Source organism: Rana temporaria, chromosome 6 (genome assembly GCF_905171775.1).
Source record: "Rana temporaria chromosome 6, aRanTem1.1, whole genome shotgun sequence".
NCBI lineage: Eukaryota > Metazoa > Chordata > Amphibia > Anura > Ranidae > Rana > Rana temporaria.
In genome coordinates this window covers 27448467-27471844 of record NC_053494.1, presented here as the reverse complement: position 1 = coordinate 27471844, position 23378 = coordinate 27448467, and the positions used below count along the sequence as shown (strand labels likewise).

At 45.4% G+C, this 23378-nt stretch overlaps 1 protein-coding gene across 2 annotated transcripts in view; it reads right to left on the bottom strand.

Annotated features, from left to right (window-relative positions):
* Positions 1-23378, bottom strand: part of PRKCB (protein kinase C beta) — a 336313-nt gene that overhangs the window by 89395 nt on the left and 223540 nt on the right. For both annotated transcript variants that reach the window (XM_040356513.1, XM_040356512.1), the window contains exons 6-9: positions 22818-22974; positions 22588-22722; positions 18701-18797; positions 2449-2595 (exon numbers count right to left, since the gene is read on the bottom strand). In XM_040356513.1, the coding sequence (XP_040212447.1) occupies positions 2449-2595; positions 18701-18797; positions 22588-22722; positions 22818-22974 (536 nt within the window). The remainder of the gene's footprint in view (positions 1-2448; positions 2596-18700; positions 18798-22587; positions 22723-22817; positions 22975-23378) is intronic.

Sequence of the window (23378 nt, the reverse complement as noted above, 5' to 3'; positions counted from 1 at the left end):
TACCTCCATCTATCTATACACACACACAGCGGGTAAAATAAGTATTGATTTTTCAAAGCTGGGCACCCCTTCTCTATACTCCCATGTTAAACGTAAGTCTAGTCATGGACACAGTGAGGCATGGGCACAGTGAGGCATGGGCACAGTGAGGCATGCAAATGGACACAGTGAGGCAAAGTGAGGCATGCAGATGGACACCCTAGGCTTGACTCAATACGTGTTCCCAGTTTTGTGTGGTAAAATTAGGTGGTTCGGCTTATACTCGAATATATATGGTAATCCAAATATTTTGGATGCAAGTGTCTTTTGACTTCTCTTCACAGAGGGTCTGAGCCGGTAGGCGTTCTTCTGTCCCTCAAGCTGGTGGCTGAAATTTACACAATCGAAGCATATCACTTTAAACTATATGAACTATTGTTTGATATTTTGTTGCGGTTCACTAAGAGCATATTCTCTTTGCACATTGTTTTGAAATATAAATGTAGTAATAATCATGTAATTGAGTCAACAGATATTTACAAAATGTTTTATACTATATGAAGGTTATTGTTTTGCAAATTTTTGTTTTGGTTCACCAAGACATTTACTGCGTATTATTTTGCAACATAAATCAAATAATTATAGAATTAGCGCAACAGATATATTTATAATTATATCAGACAGGCAGCCTAAGGGCTCCTTAACAGCGGTACATTGCATTAACACACTGTAAAACAAGTTTTCACAATTTTAGATCAAAAGTTTTTAAATATTAGAGCAAATGCACAGCAATAGAAAAAAGTATTTGATCCCCTGCTGATTTTGTACGTTTGCCCACTGACAAAAAAATTATCAGTCTATAATTTTAGTTTTTTTTTTTTTTTTTAACAGAAACAGAAAAACAAAAAAATCTAGAAAAGCGCATTTCAAAAAAGTTATATGTTTATTTGCATATTGAGTAAAATAATTATTCGATCCCCTTAACCATCAGCAAGATTTCTGGCTCCCAGGTGTCTTCTATACAGGTAACAAGCTGAGATTAGGAGAACTCTCAGGCCTTGTACACATGATCGAACATGTCCGCTGAAACTGGTCCGTCGGACCAGTTTCAGCAGACATGTTCGGTCGTGTGTAGGGCCGACCGGACAATTTTCCAGCCGACCGGACAGGTTTCCAGCGGACAACTGTTTCTTAGCATGCTAAGAAACATGTCCGCTGGAAGCCTGTCCGCCGGACATGTCCGATGGTCAGTACGACTCATCGGACATGTCCGCTGGCTCGAGAACCCACGCATCGCGTCGAAGTGATTTGACGCATGCGTGGAAGCATTGAACTTCCGGGTTCGCGCACGTCGCCGCGTCGTCACCGCGCAAGCCCGCCTAATTTAGATGGGGCGGGGACCATTTAAATTAGGCGCGTTCCCGCGCCGAACGTACTGCGCATGCTCCGTCCCTAAAATTTCCCGACGTGCATTGCGCTAAATGACGTCACAAGGACGTCATTGGTTTCGACGTTAACGTAAATGGTGTCCAGCGCCATTCACAGACGACTTACGCAAACGACGTGAAATTTAAAAATTAGACGCGGGAACGACGGCCATACTTAACATTGGTTAGACCACCTAGAGGGCATGCTTAGTTTTACGCGACGCATCTCTACGGAAACAACGTAAATTTAGAACGACGGGCAAAGCGGACGTTCGTGAATCGGCGTAACTAGTCATTTGCATATTTTACGCCGACCGCAATGGAATCGCCACCTAGCGGCCGGCCTAGAATTGCAGCCTAAGATCCGACGGTGTAACACAGTTACACCTAGTCGGATCTTAGGGCTATCTATGCGTAACCTGATTCTATGAATCAGGCGCATAGATACGACAATCGTATCTCAGAGATACGACGGCGTATCAGGAGATACACCGTCGTATCTCTTTTGTGAATCTGGCCCATTATGCTTTGGTGGTGTTTTTTTGCTAAGGGGACAGGACACATCAAAGGGACGATGGACGGGGAAACGTACCGTCAAACCTTGGGTGAAAACCTCCTTCCCTCAGCCAGGACATTGAAAATGGGTCGTGGATGGGTATTCCAGCATGACAATGACCCAAAACACACGGCCAAGGCAACAAAGGAGTGGCTCGAGAAGAAGTACATTAGGTCCTGGTGTGGATATTTTTTGCAACAGACCTACAATAATGATTGGTACACAGGGGAGCTGGAATTTAGAAAAAAACTTAGCCTTGAACACTAAAACAAATAGTATTTCCGTGGGTCAAAACAATTTTTTTTTTTGCGGAATCCCCAACTGACTGAAAGGGTAAATCACTGCATGATGTCCAGCTACAATGTCTGCATGGTGGTAGAGTATGGATCTGGGCTGAGGATGCCATCCTGTTAAATATTTAACATTCCACATGACAAAGACAATGTACAGGCTCACATAACCATTAACTTGTGTTATTTTACTCACCTTCCCAAAGCTTCCTTTGCCCAGAACTTTGAGGAAGTTAAAATCCGACACTTTCACACGGTCTCTATTGCCGTTACTGTCGATTTTGGGCACGAGATTCCCTGCTTTTTCTTCTGCCGCTTTGGAGCTCGGCCCAATTCTGGCTCTCTGTGAACAACAAAAACAAACCATGCGCTTAAAAGCTGATTAACAAGCTGTAAAGTGGATCATATCATTGGTTACTCTAGGTGCAGCACAAACACTTTGCCTTTCAGGCACGGATTCTTGTGTGTCGAAGTGTAGTCTACATAAAGCTGTACAGCTTCATACACAAATCAGATATAAATGTCAGATTGCATCTGTCATTTCATAGGATAGGATTATATTTTTCTTGTGGCCACACAAGGCCAAATTTCCCAGTGGTTTTAATTGTTCATAGGTACCGCCTGTAATTATCCAGGCATGCAAGAGTTAACTGATAACCATCTGGAATCAATAGAGTTGTGTGCTTAAGGCCCAGAAAGCACAAGTCACATGACATGTCAAATTAAAATTTGAAATGTTTCCCTAGGATAGCTGTCTTCACTGATCCGACACAAGTAGAAAAGGTTCCTGCACTACTTCGATACGACTTCAATGCCATAGAGCACAGGTGTCAAACACAAGGCCCGCGGGCCGAATCCGGCCCTCCAGGCCATTTTATGTGGACCTCGCACCTCTCCTGCAGTTGCAGGAGAGCTCCAGCCCTCCTCTGGTCCTCCTCCAGTCCCCTTACTTTCTGCTTTCAAGCAATGCATCCAGATTCTTCCCAGCAGCAGCATAAGGAAAGGGGGGTGCACTGTGATGTAAGGGAGAGTGGGAGGACTCAACCTCTGATGATGGGGTGGCTCTTGACATCTAATGTAGGGGGAGGGGATGCGCTGGACATCTAATCTTACAGATACAACCGGCCCTTTTGAGTGCAATCATAATGCTGATGCGGCCCACAATGAAATGGAGTTTGACACCCTTGTTCTAGAGTGTAAAAAGTCAAGTCGGATCTGAAGTTGCAGAACTTTTATGTCGGAGGAGTGTAAACCTGGGCTAAACCCCTTTTTCCTCTGGGTACTGTGCGCTAAAGAAAAACTGCAAACAGAAAAAGCACATGCAATGGTCTAGGTAGGCAGCCTTGAACGTTTTAAATAGTAGGCTCTGAAACCCCCCAAATACATTTAAAGTGACACTTTCAGCACAGGATCACTTATTAAAGAATAAAAGGCAACCCTGTATAGAAGATCATTTTTACTTATCCTTCTAGCTGCCCATGCCCTAAGAAGCTTCACTGCTCCTTGGCCACTGCAAGTATTTGACCCTTCAAGGAGAGTTTAATACATTCTCCCACTGCTGCAATTAGTTGTGCCCCCCTGCTGCCTCTTATATGCTGTAGTAATGTACACGTCAGTGAAAGTAAATGCAACATGCCAGAAGGGGGAGCAGGTATATGATACATCTGGAGTTTGTTTAAGGCACAGACAGCTGGAAAGGTATAGCTGACCCCACAAGGGCATCTTAACCGCTTCAGCCCCCGGAAGATTTGGCTGCCCAATGGCCGGGGCATTTTTTTGCAATTTGGCACTGCGTCGCTTTAACTGACAACTGTGCGGTCGTGCGACATTGTACCCAAACAAAATTTACATCCTCTTTTTCCCCACAAATAGAGCTTTCTTTTGGTGGTATTTGAGCACCTCTGCGGATTTTATGTTTTGCGCTATAAACAAAAAAAGAGTGACAATTTGGGGGAAAAGAAAACACAATATCTTACTTTTTGCTATAGTAAATATCCAAATGTAAAAAAAGAAAAAGTTTAGGCCGATATGTATTCTTCTACATATTTTTGGTAAGAATTAATAAAAATAAAATCGCAATAAGCGTATATTGATTGGTTTGCAGAAAACTTATAGCGTCTACAAACTATGGGAAAGATTAATGGCATTTATATGGCTTTTTTTTACATAGTAATCAGTGTATATTTATAGCTCCTGAACCCTGCACTCTGTACGCAACGCTCTCCTGAACACTGCACGCAGCGCGCTCCTGAACACTGAACGCAGCGCGCTCCTGAACCCTGCATGCAGCGCGCTCCTGAACCCTGCACACAGCGCGCTCCTGAACCCTGCATGCAACGCTCTCCTGAACACTGCACGCAGCGCGCTCCTGAACACTGAACGCAGCGCGCTCCTGAACACTGCACGCAGCGCGCTCCTGAACCCTGCACGCAGCGCGCTCCTGAACCCTGCACGCAGCGCGCTCCTGAACCCTGCACTCTGTACGCAGCACACTTCTAGAGAGGATACGTAGTCCTACAGATACAACCAGCCCTTTGAGGTTGTGGTTTCTCAGTACAGCACCTCTAGAAATAGGTACAGATACAGATACATTGGGGCCAATTTAGATAACTGCAGCTGCTCTTGACCACTGATGCTCAGCAGCCATATGCAGTTGTTGGAATAAAATGCTTAAAAAGAGAGAGAGAGAGAGAGAGAGAGAGAAAAAAAAAAAAAAAAGGTCCATCATCTACAGCAGTGTTTTTCAACTCCAGTCCCCAAGGCGCCCCAACAGTTCATGATTTCAGGCTTTCCATTATGTTGCACGGATAATTTGATCAGTTTCACTGCCTTAGTAATTACTACAGCCGTTTCATCTGAGGGAAATCCTGAAATTTCCATTTTTGAAGTTTTTTTACACTGCGCATGCTCCGGGCGACTACATTTCCCAGTGTGCATTGCGGCTAAGTACGCCGTATGGGCCTATTGATTTCGACGTGGACGTAAACGACGTAAATCCCGATTCGCTGACGACTTACGCAAACAACGTAAAAATTTCGAATTTCGCGGCGGGAACGGCGGCCATACTTAACATTACTATTCCACTAGAGCCTAGCACTAACTTTACGCGGCCTATCTCTTACGTAAACGGCGTAAAAGTACTGCGTCGGCCTGGCGTTCGTTCGTGAATCGGCGTATCCCCTCATTTACATAATCTACGCCGGCCGCAATGGAAGCGCCATCTAGCGGCCATCAGAAAAATTGCAATCTAAGATAGGACGGCGCAAGCCGTCGTATCTTAGATATGTTTAAGCGTATCTCTGTTAGAGAATACACTTAAACATAGGTCGGTGCAGATTCAGAGTTAGGTCGGCTTATCTGTAGATAAGCCGGCCTAACTCTTTCTGAATCTACCTATATGTAATTTTCTAGCAAAAAAAAAGATTTTTACATGTAGGAGAGAAATGTCAGAATTGGCCTGGTAAGCAAGTGGTTAAACTATAACTTTGCTGGGTAATAGAGGAAGTAAAACCCATCAGGGTTTACTTCCTCTTTAAAAGTCCCACATTTTTTTGGAGTATAAAATCACATGATCAAATAGCATCCTAAATATTCCGTCCATGAAAACCATCTTTAAAGCAGAGCCCAAAGTCTTTGGATGAACTCCTCTTTCATCATGAAAATATTCATTTTACTAGCTTTAGAAGAGAAAATAGGCAACTATTACACAAATAAGCATCAACACTGATATTTCTCACGTCTCTTTGAAATACAAGCACTTGCGTGGAAGTTTTTAGCCCCCGCCGCGCACCTCTAATTGCCTCCATGGGGATGTAATCGGCCATCCCAGGGCTGCGGACGCGGCAGAGTCCTCCTTAGTTCCATTTAAATTTTTCAGAAGTTTAGCCATATTGTGAAGGCAGGAGGAGGCAGGAGAGGATTCAGTGTGCCATGAAATTCCATTAGCCTGATTCCGAGCGCTTCAATTTGTTGGTCGCTCACAGCTCTCACAGATAACAGGCTCCTGAGCAATCTCCCAGTCACAGCTCTGGCTAATTGGTTATTGCAAGGCTGTTTGCACCCACGTTTCAAGGTCACCTGCAGATCACATTTAAAAAGCCACCGTTGCGTTTGACAGCAGCCGGCCTGATGAAATCTAAGGTTTGTTTAATGGCAGGGCAACATTTTACCCTGCATTATATAAAATTCTAATTAAGAAAAGGCGTTACAATTTCCTTGCTGATATTTTATTCATCTTTGAAACGTGGACAAATTGTGCAGTGCTTTGATGAGCACATAGAGCCAAAGAATAGGTTTACGGTCTACTGAATCAATTGGATTGGAAAAGAGTTAAAGTGATTGGAAAGTTTATTTTTCTTTAATATTTCTTTTTCTTTATACTTGCCTCCACTGCGCAGTTGGTTTTGCACAGGGCAGCCCGGATGATCCTCTTCACGGGTCCCTCTTCGGAGCTCCTGGCCCCTCCCTCCTGTTGAGTGCCCCCACAGCAAGCAGCTTACTATGGGGCATCTGGGCCGAGACGCAGCTCAGTGTGTGCACTCAGAAACAGAGCCGTGGTTCTGCCCCCGCTCTCTCCTGATTGGCTGACTTTGATTGACAGCAGTGGGAGCCGATGGTGCCACTGTTGTGTCTCAGCCAATCAGGAGGGAGAGTCCCATATGGCTAAGACATTCGTGGCCATCGCTGGAGGAAGATTGGGTTCGGGAAAGTATTATGGGGGCTACTGCATAGAAGGCATTAAGATAAAAAAAACTTCTGCCTTTACAACCCCTTTAAAATAAGTTGAACTTTATATAGATTTATCCAGTAGCACATAAACACCTGTCATTATATTATATTAGATAGATGGACCTAACCATTAAAGCAGGGTTCGACAAATCCCGGTCGCCAGGGCGACTAGAAATAGTGTCCTGGCGACTTGGCTTGGAAGGTGGGCAAAATTTTTTTTTTTTTTTGTGAGCTGGCACCATCTGGTGGTGGTCGTTGGTATTACAAGTTAAGCATTACAAAGTTAAACAGCAATTCTAGTGCCAATCTCTTACAAAAGCCATTAAAGCCAGCAACTGTGAAGCAAGATGGTAATCCAGTCTGAGACAGAAGATCCTGACAATCTGACAGAGCCCACGGAGCGCCTACCAGGAATCTTACCAGGTCCTCATGCCACATCTGTCTGGGCCAGTCCAGAACAATGTGGATCTCCAAGAAAATAAAAAACTGAGGCATGCTGGTAGTAGGATGAGTAATCCTCGACTAGTTTACAGTTTTTATTTGCCGGTGTCCAATTCTCCTGTAGACAGCTGTATAACCTGAAAGTTAAAGACTCCCAGTGTTCCTCAATGGATGAGAAAAAAGGAGCTTACAGATTGAAGATGACTTTCAGTTTAGCTCACAGGAAGCAGCAAGGACACTGCATACGTGTCAAAATCGAAGGGTATTTTCCCTTAGTCAAAGAAGCCCCCATGGCTGAGAACTGGTTAGTTGCAATAATAAATTTTTGTTCTTTGGTTTAGAGACCCTTTTAAACAAAATGTCAGGCTGTGGCCAGGTGACAAGTGCACCCCGTTGGGGTCAGGGATGCACCACAGGGTAGAGAACCCTATGGCCGACTGCTGCGATCAGAGAGGAAGCGTGAGCCCAAGATTCGCCAGGGCGCGGAGTCCAAGACCCAGCTTTGTGTTTATCAGAGCCTCTGGTGGTGAGGATGGCCTTCGCCGCAGCTGGATCCAGGTCGCGACCCCTGGGGTCCCCAAGGTCACGCTCTGCATGGAGATAGGGGAAGCAGAAACCAGGACAAGCGATAGTGATGGGTAAGCCGAGGTCGGGGCAACAGGCAGACAATGGTAGACAAGGAACAGGCCAAGGGTCAGGGAAACAGGAGAAGTCAGAGACGAGCCAAGGTCGGTACACAGGAAGGTAAACGTAACACACTGCAGACATGAACAAGCTACAAAGGTTGAACAACAAAGCAGACTAGCAGTGCAGTGGTTAATATAGGCTTCCTGGGATGGCCTAAGGTGGAGCTATACAGAGAGGAAGGTGATAAAAGAGAGCCAGAAAGAGGGTCAGGCCTCTAATGAACACACAGAGATCAGGTAGGCTGCCAGACTTTATTGCATATCAATGACACAAAATTGAATACGGCATGTAAGTATGGACAGCCAATATGTCGCAGCTAGAAATATTATAAAGTTCAACTCGGGTAGTAAATTACCATTTACTTTTTCTTAAACATCTGAGAAAGTAACTTTTGTATAACGGAATGGAATTATGGGTACAAAAAAAAAAATTGTACGAAGACTTGCAGCGAGAAACATTCTAAAACAAGAAAGGCTCTCTGTATATTTCTGGATGTCACAAAAAATGCTCTGGCTTCCTCGTTGCCTTTTAATGACACTTTAGGGTGGATGGAAACCCGGGCCTGCGTCTGCTTTGATTCCCTTTTCAAAAGGCACATTCCGCTTTTATACCAAGCGAGCCTGCGAGTCACAAGTAGCCGTTTGGTTTCATGAAGACAAATTAGTTTGGAAGCCTCAAATGTGCCAGGCAGAACTTCAACAAAAGAATGCCTCTAGAGTTGTTTAACAAAGACAAGGGCTCTGTATTTTTTTTTTTATCCATTTTCTTTTTTCTTTACTTATCAAGACCGAAGAGGGAACTTCAAACACCCATCATCGGATGAGGCGCCGGGAGGCTGCTGCTTAAATAATGTTCCTGGGGATTGGAGACGGGAGAAACTGAGAAGCGAGTGCGATCCGACAAGCTGCAGAGTGGAGTCCCTAGCTGCACCTTCTCCGGAATGAAATATCCATTTGTGATGACTTGTGACAGGCCCTGGAAATCCAAAGTAACGCACCAACCTTCTCTCACAGGCAGGGAATTCCTGACTTTCTGCTCTACAGCCAGGAAACCAGGACAGCCCCACACACAGAGTTCACTTCTCTATTGAGGAACACCTCCGGCAAAGTAGCAGAATGCACAGTTCAAACTATAGATCAAATAGACCTAGGCCCAGATTCTCGTAGATTGCCGTAAAACTCGGCGGGCGTAATGTATCTGATTTACGTTAGGCCGCCGCAAGTTTTACAGGCAAGTGCTTTATTCACAAAGAACTTGCCTGTAAAGTTGCGGCGGCGTAGCGTAAATCACCCGGAGCAAGCCCGCCTAATTCAAATTAGCCGGGTAGGGGGCGTTCCCGCGCCAAACGTACTGCGCATTCGCCGTCCAGAAAATATCCCAGGGTGCATTGCTCCAAATTACGTCGCAAGGACGTCATTGGTTTCGACGTGAACGTAAATGGCGTCCAGCCCCATTCACGGACGACTTACGCAAACAACGTAAATTTTAAAATTTCGACGCGGGAACGACGGCCATACTTAACATTGGTTGCCCCTCATATAGCAGGGGCAACTTTACGCCGCGCAAACCTAACGTAAACGTCGTAACTTCACTGCGTCGACCGCGCGTACGTTTGAGAATTCGCGTATCTAGCTAATTTGCATACTCGACGGGGAAAACGACGGAGGCGACACCTAGCGGCAAAAAAAAAAAAAAATGCATTTAAGATCCGACAGCGTAAGAGCCTTACGCCTGTCGGATCTAATGGATATCTATGCGTAACTGATTCTAAGAAGATAAAGTCAGATTAGGACTTACGACGGCGTACATGGCGTTGCGCCGTCGTAAGCCCTTTGAGAATCTGGGCCCTACTGTTTTAAGAAGTTCAGAGAATTTGTAATTTACTAACTTTGTTATTTCCTCCATCCTTGCTATATTCTATGAGGCTGTGTAGGACATTCCGTGTGACAACACTTTTGTGCCCCTGCTTTCCTATCACCTGACAGTTTAGACCAGGGCTTCTCAACAAGGTGCAAAACCATTGCAGAGAACAAGTACAACGTGTTTATTATTTTAAAGCGAATGCAATCATTTAGAACCACTCTTGGGACCAAGGATGACATTTAGCAGATGAAGTGGGCATGCATGTACCCTTGACTACAGTAGCTGCAACGCTGTATCCTGGCCTAGGCCAACACAACGCTGTATCCTGGCCTAGGCCAACAAGGCCCAGGCCTAGGGCAGCACTTTTCAGGGGAGCAGCATGGAAAGAGTCCCTGCCGGCTTGTGCTACACTGTTAGTGTAACACAAGCTGATTTTAATTTTGACTGTCCTATCATCCTGGACCACAAACCTTCCTCACTGTGCTCTATGTTTTCTGCTGCACCATTGGCATGGTTATATTTTCTTAGTCCTCTCCATAAAATTATCAGAAATGTGTGCTTAAAGTAGAACTGTAGGCAACACTCCCCCCCCCCCCCCCATTTTGGATAGAGTAAGGGAGGGTTATAGCCCCTGTCTGTTTTTTTTTTACCATCCATGTCCCATTGCAGAGATTTCCCCTCACTTCCTGCCCCATAGCCAAACAGGAAGTTAGAGGAAATCTATGCAAATTAAGGGAATCCAATGAGCCCCCCCCAGGCCCTAAGAACTAGTGTCCCCATGCGATTTTAGGGCGGGGCTTAAACAGAAAGGGGTGTGGCCTTGACCGGAAGGGGTGGGTCATATTTAAATTAGGGGGTGCACGAGTTTAGTCAGGCCTAGGGCAGAACAAAACCTAAATACACTACTAAGAAGCTGACCGAGATTTGAATAACAGTGGTCTGTAGGTTTGGAGCTCCTGGCATGCTGTGCAATGTATGTGACCGTTCATTCAGGCAACACAAGGTGCCTGCTTTTATATCTCCTGGAAGTTTAGACAAGGGTTTCTCAACAAGGGTTCTATGGAACTCTAGGATTCCTCCAGGGGTTGCTAGTGTTTCCTTGAGCAATCAGTAATTTCTGCCTCTCATATAAGTTTCCACTGACACCATTGATCTTTTTAGCCATCTGTAAGAGCAGATTCTTCCCAATGACCACAGGTGTAAGGAGCATTCTTCCCACTGACCATCACACTAATGTATCAGGAGTTATAGGTATAAGTCATTTTTAGCAGGAGTTCCCGAAACTGCAAAGTTATTTCAAGTGTTCCTCTGAGTTGAAAAGATTGCCAAAGGCTGTTTTTTTTTTTAAACACTTTACAGTGCATTGCGAAAGTATTCGGCCCCCTTGAACTTTGTGACCTTTTGCCACATTTCAGGCTTCAAACATAAAGATATAAAACTGTAATTTTTTTTGAAGAATCAACAAGTAGGACACAATCATGAAGTGGAACGAAAAATTGGGCGTGCAAAATTATTCAGCCCCCTTAAGTTAATACTTTGTAGCGCCGCCTTTTGCTGCGATTACAGCTGTAAGTCGCTTGGGGTATGTCTCTATCAGTTTTGCACATCGAGAGACTGAAATTTTTGCCCATTCCTCCTTGCAAAACCGCTCAAGCTCAGTGAGGTTGGATGGAGAGCGTTTGTGAACAGCAGTTTTCAGTTCTTTCCACAGATTCTCGATTGGATTCAGGTCTGGACTTTGACTTGGCCATTCTAACACATGGATATGTATTTGTGAACCATTCCATTGTAGATTTTGCTTTATGTTTTGGATCATTGTCTTGTTGGAAGACAAATCTCCGTCCCAGTCTCAGGTCTTTTGCAGACTCCATCAGGTTTTCTTCCAGAATGGTCCTGTATTTGGCTCCATCCATCTTCCCATCAATTTTAACCATCTTCCCTGTCCCTGCTGAAGAAAAGCAGGCCCAAACCATGATGCTGCCACCACCATGTTTCACAGTGGGGATGGTGTGTTCAGGGTGATGAGCTGTGTTGCTTTTACGCCAAACATAACGTTTTGCATTGTTGCCAAAAAGTTCGATTTTGGTTTCATCTGACCAGAGCACCTTCTTCCACATGTTTGGTGTGTCTCCCAGGTGGCCTGTGGCAAACTTTAAACGACACTTTTTATGGATATCTTTAAGAAATGTCTTTCTTCTTGCCACTCTTCCATAAAGGCCAGATTTGTGCAGTATACGACTGATTGTTGTCCTATGGACAGAGTCTCCCACCTCAGCTGTAGATCTCTGCAGTTCATCCAGAGTGATCATGGGCCTCTTGGCTGCATCTCTGATCAGTCTTCTCCTTGTATGAGCTGAAAGTTTAGAGGGAGCGCCAGGTCTTCGTAGATTTGCAGTGGTCCGATACTCCTTCCATTTCAATATTATCGCTTGCACAGTGCTCCTTGGGATATTTAAAGCTTGGGAAATCTTTTTGTATCCAAATCCGGCTTTAAACTTCTCCACAATAGTATCTCTGACCTGCCTGGTGTGTTCCTTGTTCTTCATGATGCTCTCTGCGCTTTACACGGACCTCTGAGACTATCACAGTGCAGGTGCATTTATACGGAGACTTGATTACACACAGGTGGATTCTATTTATCATCATTAGTCATTTAGGTCAACATTGGATCATTCAGAGATTCTCACTGAACTTCTGGAGAGAGTTTGCTGCACTGAAAGTAAAGGGGCTGAATAATTTTGCACGCCCAATTTTTCAGTTTATTATTTGTTAAAAGATGATTGTGTCCCACTTGTTGATTCTTCAAAAAAAATTACAGTTTTATATCTTTATGTTTGAAGCCTGAAATGTGGCAAAAGGTCGCAAAGTTCAAGGGGGCCGAATACTTTCGCAAGGCACTGTAAATTTAAAGTGGTTGTAAAGCTTTATTAAAAACCAACATTTCATACTTACCTCAACTGTGCAGCTCGTTTTGCACAGTGTGGCTCCGATCCGCAAATTCTGCGGGCCCCTGGCGGCTCTCGTGGCTCCTACCCGCATCAGAAAACCCCCCAAGGAAAAGCGTGCTCCCGGGGGTTTACCTTGTGGGCACGTGCCCGAGTTATTCATTCAATCGTACATATTCACCAGCACACCATGGATCGAAAACTTCCAAAAGTTTTTTTTTTTTATGAAAGAGATCACATCACAAAGAAAAGTGCAAAGTTTCAGAGCCGCGCAGGGCCCCTTTGCCAGGCATGTGATGACGAAGGGGCTCTGCGCGGCTCCGAAATGTTACACTTTCCTTTGTGATGTGATCTCTCATTAAAAAACTTTTGGATGGAAGTTGTCGATCCATGGTATGCTGGTGAATATGTACGCTTGCTTGATGTTTCCAGGACCCAACTGGTAATCGCTGCAGCACCCACCATTTTATGATCCATATCTGCCAGGAACGTGTGCGATAGGAATATTGACCAGACGAGTTATTAATTCAGCGTCCATAGCCGCCGAATGTATGACTTGGCCCCGCCCCCACATCATTGGATTTGATTGACAGCAGCAGGAGCCAATGGCTGTGCTGCTATCAATCTATCTAATCAAGAGCCAAGAACCCCAGGGAGAGGAAAAACGAATCTCCGCCGGGTGAAGTTTCAGGGCTCAGGTAAGTAAAACGTGGGGGCTGGTGACTGCCAGGTGTTTTTTCACCTTAAAAGGGACACAAAAAGGTTCCCTTTTAAAAAAAAAAATAACAAACATGTTATACTTTCCTCCACTGTACAGCTTGTTTTGCACAGAGTGGCCCCGATCCTGGTCTTCTGGGGTCCCTCGGCGGCTGTCTCAGCTCCTTCCCGCATCAGCTAACCCCCTTTATGGGAAGCTTTCTCCCAAGAGGGTTAGCTTGCGGGTGCGCTCCTGCGATACAGCCGGCGGCTATAGCTGACTGTATCACTGGGCCCCCGGCCTCCCGTGTCATTCATTTGATTGACAGCAGTGAAAGCGCTGCTATCAATCAACCAATGAATGAGCCGAGAAGCCCGGCCGAGAAGCCAGCGCATTCACAGTGCAGGACTTTCGAGGGGTCAGCTAAGTAAACGGTGAAAAAACATGCATCTTTACAACCCCTTTAAAGCGGAATTCCACCTAAAGGTGGAACTTCCGCTTAAAGCACTCCTCGCCCCCCGACATGCCACATTTGGCACGTGATTTTTTTGGGGGAGGAGTGTGTAGCCTTTTTTTTCCGTGCGACTTCCTGTCCCACTTCCCTACTTCCGCCGCCTAGGTGACTCCTCCTCTCGCCTTAGGTGGCCCCTCCCTGCCAGCAATCTTCTGGGACATGACAACTCAGGTCCCAGAAGATCGGCTGGCCAATAGAAGAGCACAGCGCGACTCGCGTAGTGCGCACCCGGCCGTGAAGCCATAAGTTGTCACGGCCGGTTGCCCACAGTTACCATGACGGCGACAAGGAGAAGAGCGAGCTTCCGGGCTGCCGCATCGCTGGACCGTGGGACAGATAAGTGTCGGTTTATTAAAAGTCAGCAGCTACACTTTTTGTAGCTGCTGACTTTTAATAAACGAGTGGAACTCGTAGGATGCATTAGGTGAAAAAACACGAAGGTTTACAACCCCTTTAAGACTGAAAGTTTTTATAAGCATAAATATTTGTCTACTGGTAAAGACATTAGAAGGCTCACACCATGCAATTCATAAAGTGGTAAAATCTTTGCCGGAATGTCTCCCTCGTAACTGCCTGAAGATGAAGCGTGGAGACCAACTTGCTCCTCCAACAATGAGAAGAGCGTTATACTTTGTGTGAATTCTCAAAGCATCTGGTTACCATGGGAACACTTCAAAGATTCCCAAAAACACGGTCGGGCATTTCAGAATAAAAACAGCCATCATTACCACTGAACCCATTACACATCTTTTGCCCTCGGCGCACTCTTGTCCTCGAGAGACATTGTTACATAGGACATCTGAAAATCGCAGTCAGCATCTTTCCTCCCACCCCAAAACTATAAAAGGCTGTTGTGAAACTCATCTACACATGGTAAACATTCCAGAGACATAATTCAGGAGCTCAGCAGTTTCAGATTCACTGTTCCCCTCATGACCCCCGTCTCTCGGGCGGGTGGACGCAGCTGGGGAGACGCAGCCAAAATGATGAGCGGGTTCCAGCAGCCGCGTGGATAAATCAATAGAAAATAAACTCATCAGGAGGAAGAGATTGACAGGCTACCTCCAGCTGCACTCTCGCTACCGGCCTGTGACCTCTAGGAGGGGCGGCAGGAGCACTGCTCCCAAAATAGATGAGCCGTAATCAAATATTGACATCTATCAGACTCAATTCAGCCGCCACTGGGTGCAAGACACGCCATGGCCCTATAGAACCACAAGCCTGCTGCAGTGACCGGAATGATGTGCCCTGCTACAGACTGTATATGGGAGCGGTTTACCTGCCAAAAAGATTTCTGTCCATCCAGTACTCCGTTTTACACAGCCATGGCACACAGCACAGCACCAGCGAAGGACCGTGGAGGCGGTAGTATCCTGAGGGGTGCCCACCACCACCAATTGGATGATTTCTGTGCTGTTGATCTCTTATTATTATTATTATGCAGTGCCAACAGTTTGAGAGGCGCTTAACAAAATAAAGTGTCAGGTCACCTGTGGCCAGGTGACAAGTGCACCCCATTGGGGTCAGGGATGCACCACAGGGTAGTGAACCCTATGGCCGACTGGTGTGATTAGAGAGGAAGCGTGAACCCAAGATCGCCCAGGGCGCGGAGTCTAAGACCCAGCTTTGTGTTCACCAGAGCCTCTAGTGGTGAGGATGGCCTTCGCCGCAGCTGGATCCAGGTCACGACCCCTGGGATCTCCTAGGTCACTCTCCGCAGGGAGAGAGGGAAAGCAGCAAGCAGCACAACGGTAGTGATGGGTAAGCTGAGGTCAGGGCAACAGGCAGACTAGGGTAACCGAGGGACAGGCAAAAGGTCAAGGGCACAGGCAAACAGGAGAAGTCAGGGACGAGCCAAAAACGGTACACAGGAAGGTAATCGTAGCACACTGCAGACAGGAACTTAAGCAAACAACACTGTTGAACAGCACTGCAGACCTGTAGTGCAACAGTTAATATAGACTTCCTGGGATGGCCTGGGTGGGGCCATACAGGAAGGAGAGGAAATAAGAAGGTAACCAGAACAGTCAGGCCTCTAATGGACAGATGGAGACAGGTAAGCTGCTAGACTATTGCATATCCATGACATAAAGGCAGACATTACAGTTGCATTACAATTTGGTACAAAAGGAATCAGAGGGCCCTGCTCAATAGAGCTTACAATCTATAAAAAACATTTGGAGATCATTACTGTTGGTAAGGGAACTGGCACACGTGTCCGATTGGTGGTTTTGGATTCTTACATGCGGGCTTTTCAATCATTTTCAAGATTTCACATTTGGACTTTTATAGATTTCTCTTTGAAGTTTACTTCTTTGTTATGCATAATTTAATTATAATTTCTGGGGCTGTTATTTCACCATTTATTTGATGCACGTTGTTAATTATGATTTAATATGAGTGATATGGAAATGGCATATTACATATTATGTAAAGTTGTCTAGTGCTCTCAAAAATATTTAAGAAGGCCTCCAAGCCTTGGCTGAGGATTATACAGGACAAAGTCTAGTTACATTTAGCCGACTCGTGATTGTAAACTGACTATATGGACATGCCAGCCCACTTTCAGGAATGTGAGGTCATTCTGCTCCAGAGAGGGATGGTTTGGAGATTTCCCTATATAACACACAGGTACAGCTTGTAATACTTGTCTCGTCTTCAGAGCTTGCAATCATGCATGCGTCTGCGTTCACCTGTGCCATGCCATTTAAAGGGGAGACCCATGGCAGAAACAGCATCTTTAGTTATGTATTCTTTTCATATTTTTCCTCATCTTCCTCTGTCATCTTCAATAAATATTATGGGCCAGATCCACGTAGATCGGTGTATTATTAGGCAGGCGTAGCGTATCGTTTTTACACTACGCCGCCCCTACTTTGAGAGGCAAGTGCTGTATTCACAAAGCACTTGCCTCTAAAGTTACGGCGGCGTAGCGTAAATCTCCCGGCGTAAGGACGCGAAATCCAAATGATGAACAGGGGGGCGTGTTTTATGTAAAATAAGCTTGACCCCACGTAAATGACGCTTTTTTCGTACGGCGCATGTGCGCGCATGCTCAGTATCACGTCGAATTTTCAAATTAAATTACGCCCGCTCAATGCCTAGACAACGTGAACGTAATTTACGCAAAGCCCTATTCGCGAACGTTTTACGCAAACGACGTACACGACGGAAAATTAGATGCTGGCCCGACGTCCATACTTAACATTGCGTACGCCTCATAGAGCAGGGGTAATGTTACGCCGAAAAAGGCCTTACGTAAACTACGTAAAAATGCGCCGGGCGGCCGTACGTTTGTGGATTGGCGTATCTAGCTAATTTGCATACTCGACGCGGAAATCAACGGAAGCGCCACCTAGCGGCCAGCGTAAATATGCACCTTAGATCCGACGGCGTACTAAGATGTACGCCAGTCGGATCTTAGCACAATTCCGGCGTATCTTGTTTTGTGGATACAAAACAAAGATACGCCGGAGCATCCTAGAAGTTACGCGGAGTATCAATAGATACGCCAGCGTAACTTCTTCATGGATCCGGGCCTATATGTATAAGTATTTGTGTGACCTCTCTTTGTATTTATCGAACACCCACTCTAAAAGAACTTAAAGTGATTGTAAAGTCTGTTTTTAGTTAAAAATAGCAAACATGTTATACTTACCTGCCCTGTGCAGTGGTTTTGCACAGAGCAGCCCGGATTCTCTTTCTCTCGGTTCTCCGTCTTTGGCCCCCCCCCCCTCCTGCCGAGTGCCCCTACAGAAAGCAGCTTGATATGGGGGTACCCTAAGCAGAGTCACAGCTCCACGTGTCAATTCAGACATGGAGCCACAGCCCGGCCCCACCTCCTTTCTCTCCTCATTGGCTGACTGACTGACAGCAGCGGGAGCCAATGGCTCCATGCTGAATCCTGGGCAGCTGAGACAATCCTGCAACATCGCTGGATCTAGAGGGACCTCAGATAAGTATTAGGTGTGCTGTTGCACATTATCTTAATGCATAAAGATAAAAAAAACTTCTGCCTTTAGACCCCTTCTACACTGGGGAGTTTATCATGTGCTTTAGCATTAGAAAAAGTGCCTGAAAGAAGCTGCATCTGCAATCCCAATGTAAAAGCCAGAGTGCTTTCATACTGAGGTGATGCGCTGGCAGAGCGTCAACAAAAGTCCTGCAAGCAGCTTCTTTGCAGTGCTTTAGGAGCGTTGAATACACCGCTCCTAAAGCCCCCTTCCCATTGAGGGAGCTTTAACGCCAAAGCGCCTGAAAAACGCCCAGTGTGAAAGGGGTCTCAGCGGCGCTTTCCCAGTGTTTTCCGGGCGCTGGCACTGTGAAAGGGCTCTGAAAGCACTCAGGCTTTCACATTGGGATTGCAGATGAGGCTTCTTTCAGGTGCTTTACAGGCTTTTTTTTAAACGCCAAAGCGCCTGAAAAACGCCCAATGTGAAAGGGGCCTTAAACTATCACGTGACCATGATACAACAACATGAGAACAATTTTTTCACATACATTTTTGTATGAATTACTACAGAGATATCAGTTTTGCGCACAACCTAGATCAATTATTGAGAATCATTGGTACCTCAAATTTTTGCCGAAGCTCTTCATTTCCCTCCTCTCCCTCCGGTGGCACGGGCACATTGAAATACTCCCCTTCTTCCTGGCTCAGCATCTTGAACCTTAAAAGAGTTTATTTTTAGATTAGATTATAGCATTATTAGTAGAAAAGACGAAAAAAAAAATCTATTTTACCCCTGGTCCTGACATACATTATAATTATACAGGATTTATATAGCGCCAACAGTTTGCACAGTGCTTTACAATGCAAGGAGACAATACACCAACGGTAAAATTCAAAACAAGAGGGTTAGAGAAGCCCTGCTCCTGCAAGCTTACAATCTAAAAGGGAGGGGCTGGTGAAACAAAAAAGGTAAAGACTGAGGGATGAACTGATGGGGGGGGGGGGGGGGTAGAAGATTCGGTTGTTAGCTGGAGGCAGGATAAGCCTCCTTGAAGAGGAGCTTTCAGGGATCGCCTAAAAGTGGACAGAGTAGGAGATAGCCGGACAGATTGGGGTAGTGCGTTCCAGAGGATGGGAGAGGCTCTGGAGAAGTCCTGGAGATGAGCATGGGAGGAGGAGACAAGGTAGCTAGAGTGCAGAAGGTGTAGGGAGAAGCGAAGAGGACGGTGTGGGTGATATTTAGAGATTAGATTGGTGATGGAGCTCGGGCAGAATTGTGAATGGCTTTGTACGTCGTTAGTGTTTTCAATTTTATTCTTTGGGCAATGGGAAGCCGCTGGAGGGATTGGCAGAGAGGAGTGGCGGACACTGAACGCTTGGTAAAGTGAATGAGTCTGGCAGCGGTATTCATGATAGACTGAAGAGGGGATAGCTGGGCCAATGAGGAGGGAGTTACAATAGTCAAGGCGAGAGAGAACAAGGGAGTGAATAAGTTGGCATCAGGGTTAGATCCGACAGGCGTATGGCTTCGTACGCCTTCGGATCTTAGATGCAATACTTCGGCGTCAGCTGGGTGGAGTTCTCGACGTTTTCCGCGTCGAGTATGCAAATTAGCTATTTCCGACGATCCACGAACGTACGCGCGGCCGTCACATTCTCTTATGTCGTCTCTAGTCAGCTTTTTCCGGCGTATAGTTAAAGCTGGTGTTTTGCGGCGTATACTTAGACTTGCCATGTTAAGTATGGCCGTCGTTCCCGCGTTTATTTTGAATTTTTTTTTTTTTTTGCGCAAGTCGTCCGTGAATCGGGATAGACGTAATTCACGTCTATGTTGAATTATGCGCCATTACGCCACCAGAGATAGACTACGCCGCCGTAACTTACTGCGCAAAATCTTTAAGGATTCGAACTAAAGCCAGGTAAGGTACGGCGGCGTAGCGCATCTCTGATACGCTGCGCGGGTGCAGATCTCTGTGGATCTGCCCCATAGATTACATTTACATTATGGATGGACCCAAACCTGGATAACTGACTCCATTGCTGTCTGCTTCTTTCTTAACCCCTTCTCGACCGCCGCATGTAAATATACGTTGGCAGAATGGCACGTACAGGCACATTGGCGTACCTGTACATCCCTGCCTTTCCGCGGGTCCGATCGGGACCCCCCCCCCCGCGACATGCGGTGGTCGGGTTCCCGCGGGGAGCGATCCGGGACGACGGCGCGGCTATTCGTTTCTAGTCGCGATCGCTCCCCGGAGCTGAAGAACGGGGAGAGCCGTGTGTAAACACGGCTTCCCCGTGCTTCACTGTGGTGGCGCATCAATCGAGTGATCCCTTTTATTAGGGAGACACGATCGATGACGTCATTCCTACAGCCACACCCCCCCTACACTTGTAAACACACACTAGATGAACCCTAACTCCTACAGCGCCCCCTGTGTTTAACTCCGAAACTGCAACTGTCATTTTCACAATAAACAATGCAATTTAAATGCATTTTTTGCTTTGAAAATGACAATGGTCCCAAAAATGTGTCAAAATTGTCCGAAGTGTCCGCCATAATGTCGCAGTCACGAAAAAAATCGCTGATCGCCATTAGTAGTAAAAAAAATAAAAAAAATAAAATTGCAATAAAACTATCCCCTATTTTGTAAACGCTATAAATTTTGCGCAAACCAACCGATAAACGATTATTGCGATTTTTTTTTACCAAAAATAGTTAGAAGAATACATATCGGCCTAAACTGAGGGAAACATTTTTTTTATATATGTTTTTGGGGGATATTTATTATAGCAAAAAGTAAAAAATATTGCATTTTTTTTCAAAATTGTCGCTCTATTTTTGTTTATAGCGCAAAAAATAAAAACCGCAGAGGTGATCAAATACCACCAAAAGAAAGCTCTATTTGTGGGAAAAAAAGGACGCCAATTTTGTTTGGGAGCCACGTCGCACGACTGCGCAATTGTCTGTTAAAGCGACGAAGTCCCGAACTGTAAAAACCCCTTGGGTCTTTAGGCAGCATATTGGTCCGGGGCTTAAGTGGTTAAAAAAACAGCTGTTTAGATAAATCAAATAATTCAAGTCTGTGTAATGTGTTTGGGGTCTAATACATGAAGAATAATACGAATATATACCACTAATAGATGTCCAGCTCTTAGTAAAAATATGAATACCAGAGTGGTTAAAGGACAGGCATGTCCCCTTTATTGTTCTTTGTGGCCTGGAGTCTGATGGGACAGGAAGGAGCAGAAAAGACTAGACAGTCTGATGACAAGCCTGGACTACAATGGAGTGCAATGATTTCCTGGAGACATGACTGATAACCGCGCGTTTATGCGCCGTGGAGCTGAACAGGATATGAAAATTTGGAAGACTGCTGGACAAGATTAAAAGACCACTGCGGAAAAACACAGAATGATTAAAAATCCTACTGTTCCTAGGTCAACGCATATCTGCTCTTCTGTAGTCAAGCAAGTAGATGAACCGTTTTACAAAGACCCTTATCTAAAAAGCTCTGCAGGTTTTTTGGTTCAAAACTAGGCCGGGGTCTGGAAGAACTCGAAAGTAAGAAAAAACACAGAGGCAGCCGCTCTTGACCTCCTGAATATGCTAAATGCCTGATGTCTCTGGCTTCAATATTGAACTAGAAAGTAAATTTGGATATCTTGATCGAATCCCAATCACAGCGTTACCTGCCTGGAGTTTGCATGTTCTCCCTGTGTGGGTTTCCTCAGAGTATTCCAGTTTCCTCCTGCAACCAAACACCCGCTGGAAGGGTAATTGGCTTTCGTCTAAACTGGCCCTAGTATGTGTAAGTTAGGGACCTTAGATTGTAAGCTCCTTGAGGGCAGGGACTGACGTGAATGTACAATATATACGGTATGTAAAGCACTACATGAACTGATATACAAGTACTTGCAATAAATAAAATTAAATAAAATCTGCACACTTCTTCTGGGCTAGCGACACAGAGGGCATTGAAGGATCAGCTTGACCAAAAGGTAACAAGCACAAGTACAAACAGCAATCCCCATCTCTCATGGCAGTTACCTTAACCACTTAACCCCCGGACCATATTGCTGGTCAAAGACCAGAGCAGTTTTTGCGATTCGGCACTGCGTCGCCATTGGCTGGCACTGCTGTCAATTACAGCGGATGATGCGGCGCGCCAGGGGGCGGGTCCAAATGTGATACAGTCGGCGGCTATGCCTGCCGCTGTACCACGGGAGCGCGCTCGCAAAAGCTTTCCACCATGCGAGCTCGAAGGTGGAAAGCTTTTGCGAGGAGGAGCCGAGACAGTCGCAGAGGGACCCCAGAAGACAGGATTCGGGGACACTCTGTGCAAAACGAGCTGCACAGTGGAGATAGGTATAACTTGTTTGTTATTTAAAAAAAATAATAATCTGCCTTTAGTGTTCCTTTAACCAGTAATGTTACATTATATGCTTTGCTTTATATTTGACATTTTCACTTTAATCACAGAAATGTGACATGTTTTCCCACTTACCACCCATCCACTCCGGCCTTCTGCAGCTCTGAGATTCCAAACGATAAAGACCCCATGAAATCGTTCCTGCTGGTAAGGTCCCAGTCCCAGATTTCCACCGACAACCTGCGGTCTTTGTCCGAATCCTTCAAGTTGCTGTCAAAGAAGAGAAGACACTGGACAGGTCACACGCTATCAGCACACCCAGGACCCCAATCAGTAGCAAGAACACAAAAATCTACGTCACTCACAATTTAAACGTCTCGTTGTAGATGGGGTTTAGGGAACATTTGACGGTTTTGGTCTTCTGCTTGCTTTCACTTTTGGGGTCCGGGATGAGTTTTAGTTTTACATACGGGTCAGAGAGTCCATTTGGGTCCATGGGAACCAGATTCCTGCCTTCTCCAACTAAAAGGGTTTAAAGAAGATTTGAAGGTCAAGCAGGCAAAACACTAAAACGATTTGTTATTTAAAAGCAACAACAAACCAAAGAAACACGACATCAGCTTTTTTACCTTTTGTATAGTTGGTCAAATGGCCTGTAACTGTAGTATGCCGTTTGGACTAAATGGCTCTGTAATATTAGGCAATGTTTGCACTATACACCAGCGGTCCTAATGTGCATCTGGCCAGAGGGACAAAAAGCAATGGTTTGTGTGACTAATGTCCTAAAATGAGGAAGAATCCTCTTATTTTTGGGATATGTAATTGATTGAGACATGTGAAGAACGTGTTCTAAGAAGGCTTTACTGTGCTAATCTTAAATCTTTAATTGTATATGAAATTGCTAACACTGTCATAACGCCTGCCAA